Source organism: Pongo pygmaeus, chromosome 2 (genome assembly GCF_028885625.2).
Source record: "Pongo pygmaeus isolate AG05252 chromosome 2, NHGRI_mPonPyg2-v2.0_pri, whole genome shotgun sequence".
In the NCBI taxonomy this organism is placed as follows: Eukaryota; Metazoa; Chordata; class Mammalia; order Primates; family Hominidae; genus Pongo; species Pongo pygmaeus.
In genome coordinates, this window is record NC_085930.1 from 139,129,472 (window position 1) to 139,144,746 (window position 15,275).

The 15,275-nt window shown below is 37.2% G+C and overlaps 1 protein-coding gene across 2 annotated transcripts in view; it reads left to right on the forward strand.

The window, feature by feature from the left end:
- COL6A5 (collagen type VI alpha 5 chain) overlaps positions 1–15,275 on the forward strand; it is a 148,016-nt gene that overhangs the window by 131,348 nt on the left and 1,393 nt on the right. Inside the window, exons 37-40 of one of the 2 annotated variants that reach the window (XM_054483244.1) lie at positions 608–1,294; positions 2,682–2,778; positions 3,487–3,731; positions 8,865–8,893. In XM_054483244.1, the coding sequence (XP_054339219.1) occupies positions 608–1,294; positions 2,682–2,778; positions 3,487–3,731; positions 8,865–8,893 (1,058 nt within the window). Of the gene's footprint in view, positions 1–607; positions 1,295–2,681; positions 2,779–3,486; positions 3,732–8,864; positions 8,894–15,275 lie in introns of those variants that run through there. The other variant, XM_054483243.1, reaches the window with a different exon arrangement.

The following is a 15,275-nucleotide window of genomic DNA, read 5'->3' on the forward strand; positions in this document are numbered from 1 at the left end:
CTCCTTACCTTAAAATGGGCTGATGAACTGTTTGCAGGCACTTTAAGTACCAGGTTTTTAGAGTATGTCATATCTCACACAGCATTTAGATTCCAAAATCAGCACTTGTTTATACTTGCTCTCATGACATTGCTCTATGGTGCATACTTTGAACACATATATAAAGATTTTTGTGCTTTTGCCACCAATAAATGTAACTTTAATATCTATACTTTCTCTTGAGGTCATTACATATAATTAAGTTTCATGCACATGTGTACTTCAAATTTTTTAGCCATGTGGAGTACATTAAAAATGAGTGTTTCTCATCTTGCATATTAAAATAGCTGGAGGATAAATCAATCCTTTCACAAAGATCTGAGATAGGATAGCAAATGGGTTTTTTCTTATGGGACCATACATGTCAAATGGTAATGGCTCTGCATGCGCTATGTGGGTACAGATTTGGAGGGTGCATCTGGGAACAAGCAATGTGATTATTGATGTCTGCCATGAGTATGGAAATGCAGCATGGTAATACCCTCATGCTGTGTATTTGCCATCTATGACTAGGAGCTCCAAGCTTATCTTTCTATTAAAAAGAATGACTTGAGTTATTCTGTTGCAGGACATGAAAATTATGGCAGAAAAGAAGAACCAGATCATACTTATGAACCTGGAGATGTCTCTCTTCAAGAATATTACATGGATGTGGCTTTCCTCATAGATGCTTCCCAAAGAGTAGGAAGTGATGAGTTTAAGGAAGTAAAAGCTTTTATAACCTCAGTGCTTGATTACTTTCACATCGCCCCCGCTCCACTGACCTCCACCTTAGGAGACAGGGTTGCTGTCCTGAGTTACTCTCCCCCAGGCTATATGCTTAACACTGAAGAATGCCCTGTCTACCTGGAATTTGATTTGGTTACTTATAACAGTATACACCAAATGAAAGATCATCTCCAAGACTCTCAACAGCTCAATGGAGATGTTTTTATTGGCCATGCCTTGCAGTGGACAATTGACAATGTCTTTGTAGGAACCCCCAATCTGAGGAAAAACAAAGTTATCTTTGTAATATCTGCTGGCGAAACCAACCCTGTAGACAAAGAAGTCTTAAGGAATGTGTCTCTGAGAGCCAAGTGTCAAGGCTACTCCATATTTGTGTTTTCCTTTGGCCCTAAACACAATGACAAAGAATTAGAAGAATTAGCCAGCCACCCTCTGGATCATCACTTGGTCCAACTTGGCCGAACCCACAAGCCAGATTGGAACTATATCATCAAGTTTGTCAAGCCATTTGTCCATTTAATCAGACGTAAGTCATTAATTCTCTTTGATTGCTTTTGCAATAGATTTAATGTTTCTGTGTACAGTCCATCAGAAGACTTAGTAAAATGATCCTCACTTCAGTTAAGAGTGGTAGAGTATAAGTGAGTAGGAGGCAGTAAAAAATCTCAGAGAAAATTCCGAGATTTTTTGACCATGAGCCTTGCTGCTGCGCTGCCAAAGTTTTAGCCAGGAAATCCTCAAATGGATGAAAACTGCTTTTTAGTCCTAACCTGTGAGTGTTTACTATGTGGCAGGTTCTTTAAATTGATTGTGTCATTTAATCTTCAGTGCAGTCCTCAGAAAGTATTCATAACCCCATTTTGCAAGTGAAAAGACTGAGATTCAGAAATGTTAAATAAACTGCTTAAAATCTCACAAGTAATTAGTAAATTCTAGACTCAACCCCTCACATTCTGACCCCAGGGCTATGCTGTTGTCTAGTAAATCATACTTTAATTACTAAACCCTTAGCAAGGTGTAATGCTGTAATAAATAATATCACACTGACACTGCCCTCCACCTACTCCAAGGACTTCTATTTTGTCTTGTCATTATAAATTAACCTAAGTTCTGGCTTGAATTCTTATGAGCCATAGGGACAAATCTCCTCTAGAGCCTCTATGCCAGACAGCTGGCAGGGATTTTTTAGGGTGTCTTTACACAGTGGGGCTTTGAGGGTGGCTGCCCCAGCCTCTGCCCGTGTGTTATGACTTTAGACATGCATATAGCAGCACATCCAAAACCTTGTAACATCAAACAAGTCCTAGCCCATGCTGGGAATTAGGAATGTGGCAGAGGCTACATTGAATGGTCTCTGCGGCTCCTGCAAGCTTACTAGAGAATCACAAGGTTGCAGGTTTTCTGGCATGCATAAAGCCCCAGGGCTTACGTAGTTCGCAGGAATCTTGGAATTTAGCAGTAATGTTTAGTAGCAAGTAAAAATGTGCCTTCTCCCAACCCGAAGATAAATAAGGCAGACAATTTCAATAGCTAATAGAGTCTTCTCCCAGAACTTAAAGTATAATTTAAAAAAAAATAAAATATAAATAATTTTTTTAAAAAATAGAGTCTTCTAGAAAGATCCTCCTTTTATAGGGAGAGAAACAAATGATAGAAAGAATTTAGAGATGTCCTTAAATTATATCACAAATTTGTGATAGAGCATTGGAATTATATATTCAATGACTGGCTGTATCTTCTTGACTTTGCCAAGAACAAAGAATTTCCATGTCAGAGTGTGCCTGTTTTGCCAAGTCTGTTATAAAAGTTGTTCTTGAAAACACTGCCAACCACATGAAAAGATGATCTGACTTTGGGTGAGATAATAACGTAGATGGGTAAAATTTAGACTAACCAGCCCACTCTCTCTCCAGGTGCCATCAACAAATATCCCACCGAAGATATGAAAGCCACATGTGTTAACATGACCTCTCCCAACCCAGAGAACGGTGGCACAGAAAACACTGTATTGTGAGTTGAGAAATTCCAAGTTTGGGTAATACCACAACTGGAAACAGTTCTTAAGAAAACTGTGAAATGAATGGCATTTTAGTTTTCAAGGTCCAAGTGTGTGTTTGTGTGTGTGTGTGTGTGTGTGTTTTAAATGCTACTCGTTTGTGATGATAGCATAGGTCTGAAATTAATCGCAGATAGAACAGGACTTATATTTGAAAGAACTATGCTTCCATTTCTGTTTCTTTTACCAAAAATAGCCTCCTATTAGTACCTTCTCAGTAAGTAGATAACATAACTCCAATATTGGGTACTGCCAAAACAGAAACCTTACATCAAAGATTCCATGTAACAATTTTAGAGCAGAATAAAAACATAAAAAACAAAACAAAACATTTGGCCATTTAGAAAGCAAAACACATATGAAGATTGGCAGGAAGGATTCTTTCAAGTTTGATTTTACAAAGTACAACCCTAAGTACTCAATAAAAATTTAATGATAGAAATTATACTGGTTTGGAATTCTAAACTGCGGAGACAAATGTCTAAGTTCCCTTCAGAATATTAGAAAATTGCACGAGTCAAATTTCATTCATGAACTGAACTTGGACTATTCCAATCACATACATAAAATGGATTCCTCTTATATTATCTGGTGGTATTCACATTTAATCTTGCAGGGGACTTGGCTAACTAATTTTTTATCTCTCTTCTCTATTACCTCAGACTTCTTCCTGGGATATATGAAATAAAGACAGAAAATGGTGAGCTGTTTGATGAATTTGATTCCCAGGTGCAACATTTCCTTGTATTAGGGAACAATCATAGTAATGGTTCTGAGACAGCTACTGATTTGATGCAGAAGTTATACCTGCTCTTTTCAACTGAGAAACTGGCAATGAAAGACAAGGAAAAAGCACATTTAGAAGAAATTTCAGCTCTAGTGGTTGATAAACAGCAAGAAAAAGAAGGTAATCTTGAGTACCACAGAGTTGAAGACCCTCAAGTACCTTTGTTTGGATTTTCCCCTGGTGGAAGATGAGCAGTTAGAATTCACTGGGAGAGGTAGAGATGACAGGATGAGGATAAAAGAGGGGCTTATCATCTAAGGATCCAAGGGAGATAAAACTTCAGAAAGGCAAAAAATAGTCTTTGTTGACATATTCAGAATTACAAGCAGGTATGAATGCTTGGTGTGGAGTCAGGGAATGGGGAAGTCGGAGGGGCAAGAACAAGGATAGCAGGTCCCAAGTAAGCAGGAGCAGCCCTGCATCCTTGTGCAAAATCGGGGTGAAGGGGAACTGTGCAAGGAGCCTCCAGAGTTTTAATACTCGAGATCTGCTCTCTCCCTTAGCAACTAGGGTTTTCTTGGTTTGAGATGGAGGCCCCTAGCTGAGCCTCAGCCTCAGTGAAACCTGGAGAGGATAAGGCCACCATGGTTCTGAGATCTGTGTGGAGACTGTCGGCAGCTCCATAGGCTGGGTGGGGAAATGGACCTACAGCTAAAAGCAAAACAGGAGATGGACAGCAGGAAGCTATTGGCTCTAGGGCAGTGATTCACAGTCCTTGCTGTGTCCCAGAGTCATGTGGGAAATGATTTTAAAATAAATATTCCTGGGTATCTACTAAAGCTGAAAATATGTATATCCAATGACCCAGTAATTTTACTTCATTGTATATACCCAATAAGAATATACATATTAACCGAAAATCATGTACTAAAATGTTTATAAAAGCACTATTTGTGTTGCCCCAAAGTGGGAACAAAAATGCCCAACAGCAGAATTAAAAAATAAATTTTGAGACATTTATATAATAAAATCCCATATAGGGGCATATATGTATACTTCAAAAAAGTTTATATATGTGTGTGTGTGTGTGTGTATATATATATATATAAAAAACACATTTATAAATATAGATATAACTAAAGCTATAGATATATATACACACACATACATAAACATATATTTAGTTTTAGATATGGGTATAATTGTAGATATATATTTGTAGAGAGAACAAAATCAGCAAAATGATAGAAAATAAGACAAGTGAATATAGGGAAAATAGGAAAAATACAGACAAAAAGAGAGAGAGAGAGAAGATGGAATAAAATAAAAGTTAAATATAAGTATATCAAAATATCTGGTTCTAATCAAAATGGAATAAGTTCATTTTTGTTTCAAAATGGAATAAGCCCATATCACTTATCTTTTCCACTGATTACAACTAAAAATTCTGGATGAAATACAAAAGGCAACTACCTGAGGGCTCTGAAAAGTAAGCAAAAGCACGTATATTGTGAAGGGGCATGAGTTTCCCATTTTCCTTTCTCTTTTCTTGTGTGGCTTTATGCCTAGGGCAAGCCTAAGTACAGGAACTGTGTGGCAGTGAAGTAGATGTCTAAACCTCACTAGAAACCCCATATTTTTGGCCAGAAGAACTAGGAAAAGAGGCCCTGTGCATTAAAGAAATCCTGCTTTTTTTCCCCCTTTTCTGTCATGGGTTTGCTTTGAAGGCAGGCATCAGTTGGCAGCTAAGTGGAAAGCTAGACACTTAAAATTAAAGAGAAACCCTTTCTTTCTTGTTGAAGGCTGAAAGAGTGAGGGTCATAATCAACCCAGTATACCACTGGAGGCTATATGAGTACAGAGCAAACTGTTCTCATAAATGAAGAATGTTGGCAAACTGACAAACTGCGTGTGCCACCCAGAAGGAATGCTGAGAGCAGTCATGCCCCAAAAGCAAGTGTTTCTTGTGATTAGGTACATCTGAAGCCTGTTAGTAATAATGTGAACCTGTGATCAATTAAGCAGCTGACCAAGTGTTACCTCCTCCTCCCTGCTCTTGCTACTCAATAAATATGAAGGGTGGTGGAAGCTCAGGGGCTGCCTTTGCTCACTAGAAGCAGGGAGCTCTCTTCTTCTTCCCTGGTTCCCCTTCCTTTAAAAGTTTCTTTTGTCTTAAGTTTTCATTTCTATGTTTGTCCCTTCCTTCAGTCGCATAATGATGGTCTCAAGCAGTAACAGTAGTAACTGTTGTAATGACAGTCTCAAGTAGTAACAGCAGTAACTGTCGTAGTGACAGTCTCAAGTAGTAACCGTGGCAGTCTGTCACATTTCTGGCCAGAGAAACTGGAAAAGAAAACCTTGTGGGCCAGCATGTGTGGGTAACCTTAGGGAGAAGAGAGCTGAACAAAGGAATACTCTACTTGTAATTAGGGGACCTATATAAGTCTCAGACTCTTCCCGAAACTGTGCATGTATGAGAAAGACCTTAAAAAGGATAGCAAAAGCCTTAGAAACTAAACTGTAACTGCTACTCACAGACAATCAGACAGCACTTGCATGCTGAACCTGAGATGATTGCCTGCTAAAACAAAAATATTCTACAGGGAATCATAACAGGACTTAGAGTCTAAGCAACATAATATTCAAAATGTTCAGGATACAATCCAAAATTATGCAACATACAGAGAACCAGGAGATGTGAACAATTCTCAGAGAAAAAGACAACCAAGAAATGCCAACCTCAAGGTGACTCTAATGTTGCAATGATTAAAGACATTAAAGTAGCTATTATAAGTATGCTCTATAGGTAAAGGTAAATAACTTGAAATGAATGGAAAGATAGACATTTTCAAGCAGAGAAATAGAGATCACAAAAAAGAACCCAAAGGAAATTTTAGAAGTAAAAATTACAATATCTAAAATTTTAAAACATTCACTGGATGAGCTTAATAGCAGAGTGATGATGAGAGAAGAAAGAATCAGTGAGAGGCTGAGTGCAGTGGCTCACACCTGCAATTCTGGCACTTTGGGAAGCTGAGGTGAATAGATCACTTGAGCCCAGGATTTTGAGACCAGCCTGAGCAACATGGTGAGACCCCATCTCAACAACAACAAATTAGTCGGATGTGGTGTCATGCACTTGTACATAGTCCCAGCTACTCAGGTGAGTGAGGTGGGATAATTGCTTGAACCCCAAAGGTCAAGGCTGTAGTGAGCTATGATCATGCTGCTGCACCCCAGTCTGGGCAACAGAGCATAAGACCATGTCTCCAAAAAAAAAAAAAAAAAAAAGAAAAGAAAAGAAAAGAAAAGAAAAAGAGTCAATGAACTTGAAGAAAGATTAATGATACAATTATACAAACTGAAGAGAGAAAAGATTGAGAAAAAGGCGAACAGAACCTTGGACACTTGTTGAGTATCAGAGGGTCTAACATTTGTTTCACTAGAATTCCATAAGGGAAGTAGAAAGATTCATGCAGAAAAAAACCTTTTAGGAAATAATGACCAAAAATCCCCCCAAATTGGTAAAAGATATAAATTTACAAATTTTAAAAGCTAAAAAAAAATTCAGACACATCATAATCAAACTGCTGAAAACCAAGGATAAAGAAAAAAAAATATTGAAGCAGCTAAGGAAAAACTATGAGACAAAATAAGGGAACAACTCAAATGACTGTAGATTTCTCATCAGAAATCACAGAGGCTAGAAGACAGTGGAACAACTTCTTTTTTTTCTCTTTAATGTGCTGAAAGAAAAGAACTATGGACACAGAATTTTATATCCAATAAAGATATCCCTCTCCCTCTGGAATAAAGAGAAAATAAAGGCATTCTCGGATGAAGGAAAATTAAGAGAACTTCTCACCAGCAGACCTGTTCTAAAGGAGAAATATGTGACAGCCAGGGAGTTGGAGTGAGGTCAAATGCCTGGTGACCCAGTGGACAGGAGACATACTGGGCAGGTGAAATTAAGGAAGGGGCACAAATGAGAAATCAAATGGGTGATTGAAAGGGAGGAAGGCTGAGTAAGAGAAAGTGGTGAGTACCAGACACAGCTTGCTCATGTGAATAGCTGTACTGTCTGTGAGGTAATTTCATACCCATGATCTTGTTGGATTCCCTTTAAAACCCTTGTGTGAGAGACAAGAATTAATATCTCTAGTACACAGATGGAGAAACTGAGGCTCAAAGAGGTTTAGTGCCTTGCTAGTGACTCTGTTTTGGTAATTTCTGATTCAGTTATGCTTTTCCAACATCTGGAGGAAGGAATAAGGAGTAGATCAGAAACAGAAAGTGTGGGTTGAAGAGGAGGTATATTAGTTTACTTGGACTGCCATAACAAAGACCATAGACTGGGTGGCTTAAATAACATTGATTTATTTTCTCATAGTTGTGGAGGCTGGAAGCCCAAGCAAGGTGCCAGCCTATAAGGTTTTTGATGAGGGCTGTCTTCCCGGCTTGCAAATAGCTGCCTCCTCTCCTTGTCCTCACGTGATAGAAAGAGGATCTTTGTGTCTCTTTCTCTTTTTATAGGGGTAATGGTTCCGTAAAATCAGGGCTTCACCCTTATGACCTCGTTTAACCTTAAATGCCTCCTTAAGGGCCCTATCTTCAATACAGTCACATGGGGTTAGGGCTTCACTATATAAATTTGTGGGCAAGAGACGCATTTCGGTTTATAGCAGCGGATATAATTAAAAATTACTCACAGGAAAGAACCCTGTAAATTGGTGGTTCCCAAGCTTGTCTATACATTAGAATCACCTAGTTATTTTTTGAAAAGTCCAAAGTCTAGCCCATGCCCCATATCAATTAACTCACATTCTCTACACGTAAGACACAGGCATCAGTTCTTTTGTTTTTTGTTTTGTTTTGTTTTTTGAAGCTCTCAGGTGATTTCAATGTGCATTCAAGTTTGCAAAACACTGCTATAAATCCTGGTTGAATCATTCCTGTTAGACAGCTTTAGATATCTCAAGGTGATTTGCTGCTGAAAATAATAAGGTTGGTAGAATCAAAAGGATTATCATCAAGTGTGCATCTTTGTTGTTTGTTATTATTCTTCATTATTTTCTCCAAAAGTTTTCTGCATTTTTTCTATTGTAATGATATGTTATACATCTAGAAATAGGTGATGTCTTTAATTCTTTTTCTCACAGATCTCTAGCCAACAGCTTGGGTTAGTTATATTTGGCCAGCCCTGCTCCCTGAAGCCAATCTGAGTCTCTTCAGAAAATATCAGCTTGACTTTTTCTTGCACTCATGAAAGCTTAATGACTGGAAATCACTGAGTTGTACTTTGTCTTTTTGCAGATAAGGAAATGGAAGCTACAGACATCTGAAGCATCTTACCTAAGAATTCAGTAATTAATCCAGTACTTTCATCATACTGGTTCATACTCTATGTTTATAGAACATAAGTTTACCTTAAAGTTAGGCCATGAAACAGAAATAATACAGTCTATCTCTGAGTTGTTGAAAAGTTGAAGATGATGCATATAAAGCTCAAAGTACACACTATGCCTGGAATATAATCAACTAGTATTATCCTTATTTAAATTATCTAAGTTTGATCATCTATTTGACAATTAAAAATATAAATCCATTGTATCAAATTATCACTTTATGTTGTTTTGTTCATCTTTTGTTTTCCTAAAGAGGTTGAACTTTTCTTTTCACCTGTCCATTTGTTTGATATTTTCATTATATGTTTCTACTAAAAGGACAGATTTTCTGTTTGCTCATTATAAAGTACATTTTCAAGAATTTAATGTATATATTTTTAAGTGGAACTGTATCTTTTTTTCTTTATGCCAAACCCAAGGCTTGTTTCTTATTTATTTTTCCAATATCAACTGTAGTGTTTCTCAAAGTATGATCCCTGGACCAGCCACATCAGCATTGTCTGGGAACTCATTAGAAATGCAGATGCTTGGATTGTACCCTAGATCTACCAAATCAGAAATTCTGGAGGTAGAGCCTCCAGAGGTTGAGAACCACTGACCTAATATTATAAATATCAAGTCTAAATCAGACTTCTTTAATAGGGGTCCTTTCATTGGATATTAATAAGTATTTGGGAAAAAAAATCATTTCTCTAGAAATCACTGATAAGTAGATATGGGTTTTTCTGCAGGACTTTTTATTGTCTTTAATGGAATATTAAATTCTATTAATATTCTGAGAAAACAGCTATAATCAAACCAATTTGGCCACAGAAACTTTTAACAGCATTTTATAGGGCTAGTATTTTGTAGAAAACACTTCAGGAAACAGGAGTTGAAAGAGTTAATACTGGAGCCAGCTGTAAATTTGAATCCTATTTCTGCAATTACTGGTCATGTGATCTTGGGCATGTCACATTGCCTCTCTGGGCTTCCATTTCCTCACCTGCAAAATGGGGATAATAATATAACCTATGACATTGGCTAATGTAAGCAGTAAATGAATATGAAGTGCTTCAAACAGCTCTTAGCATAGAGTAAAAGCTTCATAAATGTTAGCTGCTATTTAAAATTGTGATCATGTTGATGACAGTGATGATAACAAATGATATCAGAGCTAGTGGTTATGGTGAAAAGAACACCGTAGTGCTAGTTTTAGTTCTGTCGCTAACTGGCTTTATGATCTTGAGAAGTCACCTGATTGCTCTGGTCCTAAACTTTCTTCTCGGTGTAATGAAAAGCTTGGACGAAGCCAGTGTTTTTTATACTGGGGTACACATACTGGGTGACACACAAAGATTTTCCAATGCATGGATTTCAAAAGCTAGTCTTAAAAGGCTCCATCTACCTGAGAATGTATTTGTGTCTAAGGAATCACAGAAGGGCATCCTTTTCTGCATCCCCTTTTAAAAACATCCCCCAGTTCACACACACAAAATGGCACATCTCTCAGCCATTCTGAATCTAACTGTGGTGCTTTGCCCCAGATGTAAAACCCCTCTAGGGAGATATTTGTGGTGGGGTGCAGTGGGGATTGTCAAACCAGGAGTCATTTAAAAATACTCTATCTGTAGTCCTTCTTTAATCAAAGCACCATAAACCCAAGTAAGGCTTCAAATCTTTTCCATCCTGTACATACTTCTGTTAAGGAAGAAGTGTGTTGCTAGAAATGGGGTATTTGAACTCATGTTAGGATGTTTTGAATTCAGGTGTATCATGGAGTGAGGGTGATAGCAATGATGATAAATTTCATTTTGTAATCTGGCCCCTCCCATTTCCCAACTATTGTGAAAGGGTGTATATCTCCTGACTGGGATTTCCATGAGAACAAACAGAGAGTGTATTGGAGAAATGTTGATGAGTAATGCTATGGCCTGAATGTTTGTGTTCCCCCAAAGTTAGTATGTTGATGTCCTAACCCCCAAGATCATGGTATTAGGAAGTAGGATATTTGTGATTAAGTTGTGGGGGTGGATCCCTTATGAATGGGATCAGTGTCCTTATAATAAAGGACACAAAGGGACTCCTCTTCTCTTCCACCATGTGAGAATTTAGTGAAAAGGCACCACATTTGAACCAGAAAGCAGGTCCCTCACTAGATGCCGAATGGGCCATTGCATTGATCACAAGCTTTCCCAGCCTCCGGAACTGAGAGAAATAGATTGCTGTTGTTTATAAGCCACCCAGTTTATGGTAGTTTGTTATAGCAGCCTAAATGGACTAAAACAGAGAGCAAGCATTCTTTTTTCAGGCAAAACAAAAACAAAAACAAACAACAACAAAAAAACAAACAAAAACCACAAAACAGAAAACAAACAAAAACCCACTATGGCAAGAGCTATCAGCCTATCTTGGAAGAGAATCATAGTAAGATATCATTACAGGAACCCCCAATACCGTAATTATTTCAACTGAGAGATGAGATTAGACTCTTTCAAAGGCAGAGCATGTGTGGATTGGCTTTTACAATAAAGACCAGTTCTTCCAATTAGGCTACATGGGGAACATTTCCCATAAAGTGAATGAACTAAATTGAAGCTTCAAAATTCTGAAGTAAAAACATACAGAAAAGATGATTAAAATATTTTATCAAAAAATATACTAATAATATGTGTCAAGTGTGCTTAATTTAGCAATATTAAACTTTTCCAAACATTTTAGTTTTTCAAGATAAATACAGTGCCTCTCAGTAAAAGAGTAACAGGTATAATTAATAGCCATTTGGTAAGGCACTTTTTAAACAATATTTCCCAGAAATTAGAAAATGTCATCTAAATGACTGGATAACTGATTCTTTTCTAAAACTTTTTGAAAGATTACTGGGTGATTTTTGGGATATGATTCAGAAAAAAGTCAAATAATTGTTTGACATTGCTCTGATAAAACTTCAAGATCCATCGATGTAAATAATATTTATCAGTGCTTAAATATATAACAATAGATATTAATAATTCTATCAATTCTGATATTAAATCTTGCCTTACCTAGCAAAAACAGTAATATGTAAAAAAAACAGGGAAAAACTATCCATTTTATTAATAAATGTATTTTGAACAAAAATGTTTACTTTTTGTCTTAATAGAATTACCAAAATTTAAATATATATGTTGTTTTGATAAATTCTAATGATAATTCATCTTTAAAAAGTGTTAATATGTAGAAGCTTATCATCATAGAAAATAAGAACATACACTTAAATATATATATTTTTGCAGAGAATTATGATTAGGCAAATGAAATATTTTAAAGCATATAAACATATTAGAGTTAGAATGAAATTCTATGGGGAAAGTGGAAGGGAAATACAAATTTAAGGAGAGAAATGAACACTATAAACTATCTGACATTTAAACATGAGCATGTTTGCATATATTTTTAGTAAATAATGGTGGACTCTGTTGGATAAGTTAAGAGAGAGATGTTAAGGTTTTATTTTTAAATGTCAGTTTTTATAATATGACACAACTTAACGTCTTTTTCAACCACTTAAACTCATAATGAAAAAAATAGATATTTAAAATGTCCAAGGCAAGAAGTAGGTGTTTTGTTTTCCTTTGAGGTGTGGCTGTAAGCAAAAATTTTAAAAGACAACTAGGCTGGAGCCTCTCTAAGATTCTGTTTTGGACCAGCTTCCCCTGAAGCCAACCCAGAGCTGAGATTTTCTGTGGATGTGAGTTACTGAGGGAGTGCTCACAGGAGAACCAGTAAGGAAGGAAGCAAGACAAGGAAGGAGTGGAAGGCAAGTAAGGGTGTCATCTCAGGCGAAGTCCCATAGAGGGCAGCTTAAGCCTGATCCTTCAAGGAAGCGCAGGCATCTAAATTAGGCTGCAGAGATTTCCTGAGCTGAGGCAAGAGAGTTAGGCTTTCTTTTTTTTTCTTTTTTCTTTTTTTTTAATCCTTTAAGTTCTGGGATACATGTATAAAATGTGCAGGTTTGTTACATAGGTATACACGTGCCATGGTGGTTTGCCACACCCATCAACCCGTCATCTACATTAAGTATTTCTCCTAATGCTATCACTCCCTTTGCCCCCCACCCCCCGACAAGCCCCAGTGTGTGATGTTCCCCTCCCTGTGTCCATGTGTTCTCATTGTTCAGCTCCAACTTATGAGTGGGAACATGTGGTGTTTGGTTTTCTGTTCCTGTGTTAGTTTGCTGAGAATGATGGTTTCCAGCTTCATCCATGTCCCTGCAAAGACATGAACTCATTTTTATGGCTGCATAGTATTCCATGGTATATATGTGCCACATTTTCTTTATCCAATCTATCATTGATGGGCATTTGGGTTGGTTCTAAGTCTTTGCTATTGTGAATAGTGCTGCAGTAAATATATGTGTGCATGTGTCTTTATAGTAGAATGATTTATAATCCTTTGGGAATATACCCAGTAATGGGATTGCTGGATCAAATGGTATTTCTGGTTCTAGATCCTTGAGGAATCGCCACACTGTCTTCCACAATGATTCAACTAATTACACTCCCACCAACAGTGTAAAAGCGTCCCTATTTCTCCACATCCTCACCAGCATCTGTTGCTTCCTAACTTTTTAATGATCACCATTCTAACTGGCGTGAGATGGTATCTCATTGTGGTTTTGATTTGCATTTCTCTAATGATCAGTGATGATGAGCCTTTTTTTCATTTGTTTGTTGGCTGCATAAATGTCTTCTTTTGAGAAGTGTCTGTTCATATCCTTTGCCTACTTTTTAATGGGGTTTTTTTTTTATTGTAAATTTGTTTAAGTTCCTCATAGATTCTAGATATTAGCCCTTTGTCAGATGGATAGATTGCAAAAATTTTCTCCCATTCCGTAGGTTGCCTGTTCACTCTGATGATAGTTTCTTTTGCTGTGTAGAAGCTCTTTAGTTTAATTAGATCCCATTTGTCAGTTTTGGCTTTTGTTGCCATTGCTTTTGGTGTTTTAGTCATGAAGTCTTTTCCCATGCCTATGTCCTGAATGGTATTGCCTAGGTTTTCTTCTAGGGTTTTTCTGGTTTTAGGTCTTACATTTAAATCTTTAATCCATCTTGAGTTAATTGTTGTATAAAGTGTAAGGAAAGGGTCCAGTTTCAGTTTTCTGCATATGGCTAGCCAGTTTTCCAACACCATTTAATGAATAGGAGATCCTTTCCCCATTGCTTGTTTTTGTCAGGTTTGTCAAAGATCAGATGGTTGTAGATGCATGGCATTATTTCTGAGGCCTCTGTTCTGTTCCATTGGTCTATATATCTGTGTTGATACCAATACCATGCTGTTTTGGTTACTGTAGCCTTGTAGTATAGTTTGAAGTCAGGCAGCATGATGCCTTCAGCTTTGTTCTTTTTGCTTAGTGTTGTATTGGCTATTTGGGCTCTTTTTTGTTTCATATGAAATTTAAAGCAGTTTTTTTCTAATTCTGTGAAGAAAGGCAATGGTAGCTTGATGGGGATAGCATTGAATCTATAAATTACTTTGGTCAGTATGGCCATTTTCACAATATTGATTCTTCCTATCCCTGAGCATGCAATGTTTTTCCATTTGTTTGTCTTCTCTCTTATTTCCTTGAGCAGTGGTTTGTAGTTCTCCTTGAAGACGTCCTTCACATCCCTTGTAAGTTGTATTCTTAGGTATCTTTTTCTCTTTGTAGCAATTGTGAAAGTGAGTTCATTCATGATTTGGCTCTCTGCTTGCCTATTGTTGGTGTAAAGAAATGCTTGTGATTTTTGCACATTGATTTTGTATCCTGAGACTTTGCTGAAGTTGCTTATCAGTTCACCAAGGTTGAAATGAAGGAAAAAATGTTAAGGGCAGCCAGAGAGAAAAGTTGGGTTACCCACAAAGGGAAGCCCATCAGACTAACAGCAGATCTCTCTGCAGAAACCCTACAAGCCAGAAGAGAGTGGGGGCCAATATTCAACATTCTTAAAGAAAAGAATTTCAACCCAGAATTTCATATCTAGCCAAACTAAGCTTTATAAGCCAAGGAGAAATAAAATCCTTAACAGACAAGAAAATGCTGAGAGATTTTGTCACCACCAGGCCTGCCTTACAAGAGCTCCTAAAGGAAGCACTAAATATGGAAAGAAAAAAACAGTACCAGCCGCTGCAAAAAACATAACAAATTGTAAAGACCATCAACACTATGAAGAACCTATGTCAACTAATGGGCAAAATAACCAGCTAGCATCATAATGACAGGATCAAATTCACACATAACAATATTAACCTTAAATGTAAAGCAGGCTAAATGCCCCAATTAAAAGACACAGACTGGCAAATTGGATAAAGAGAAAGTTGG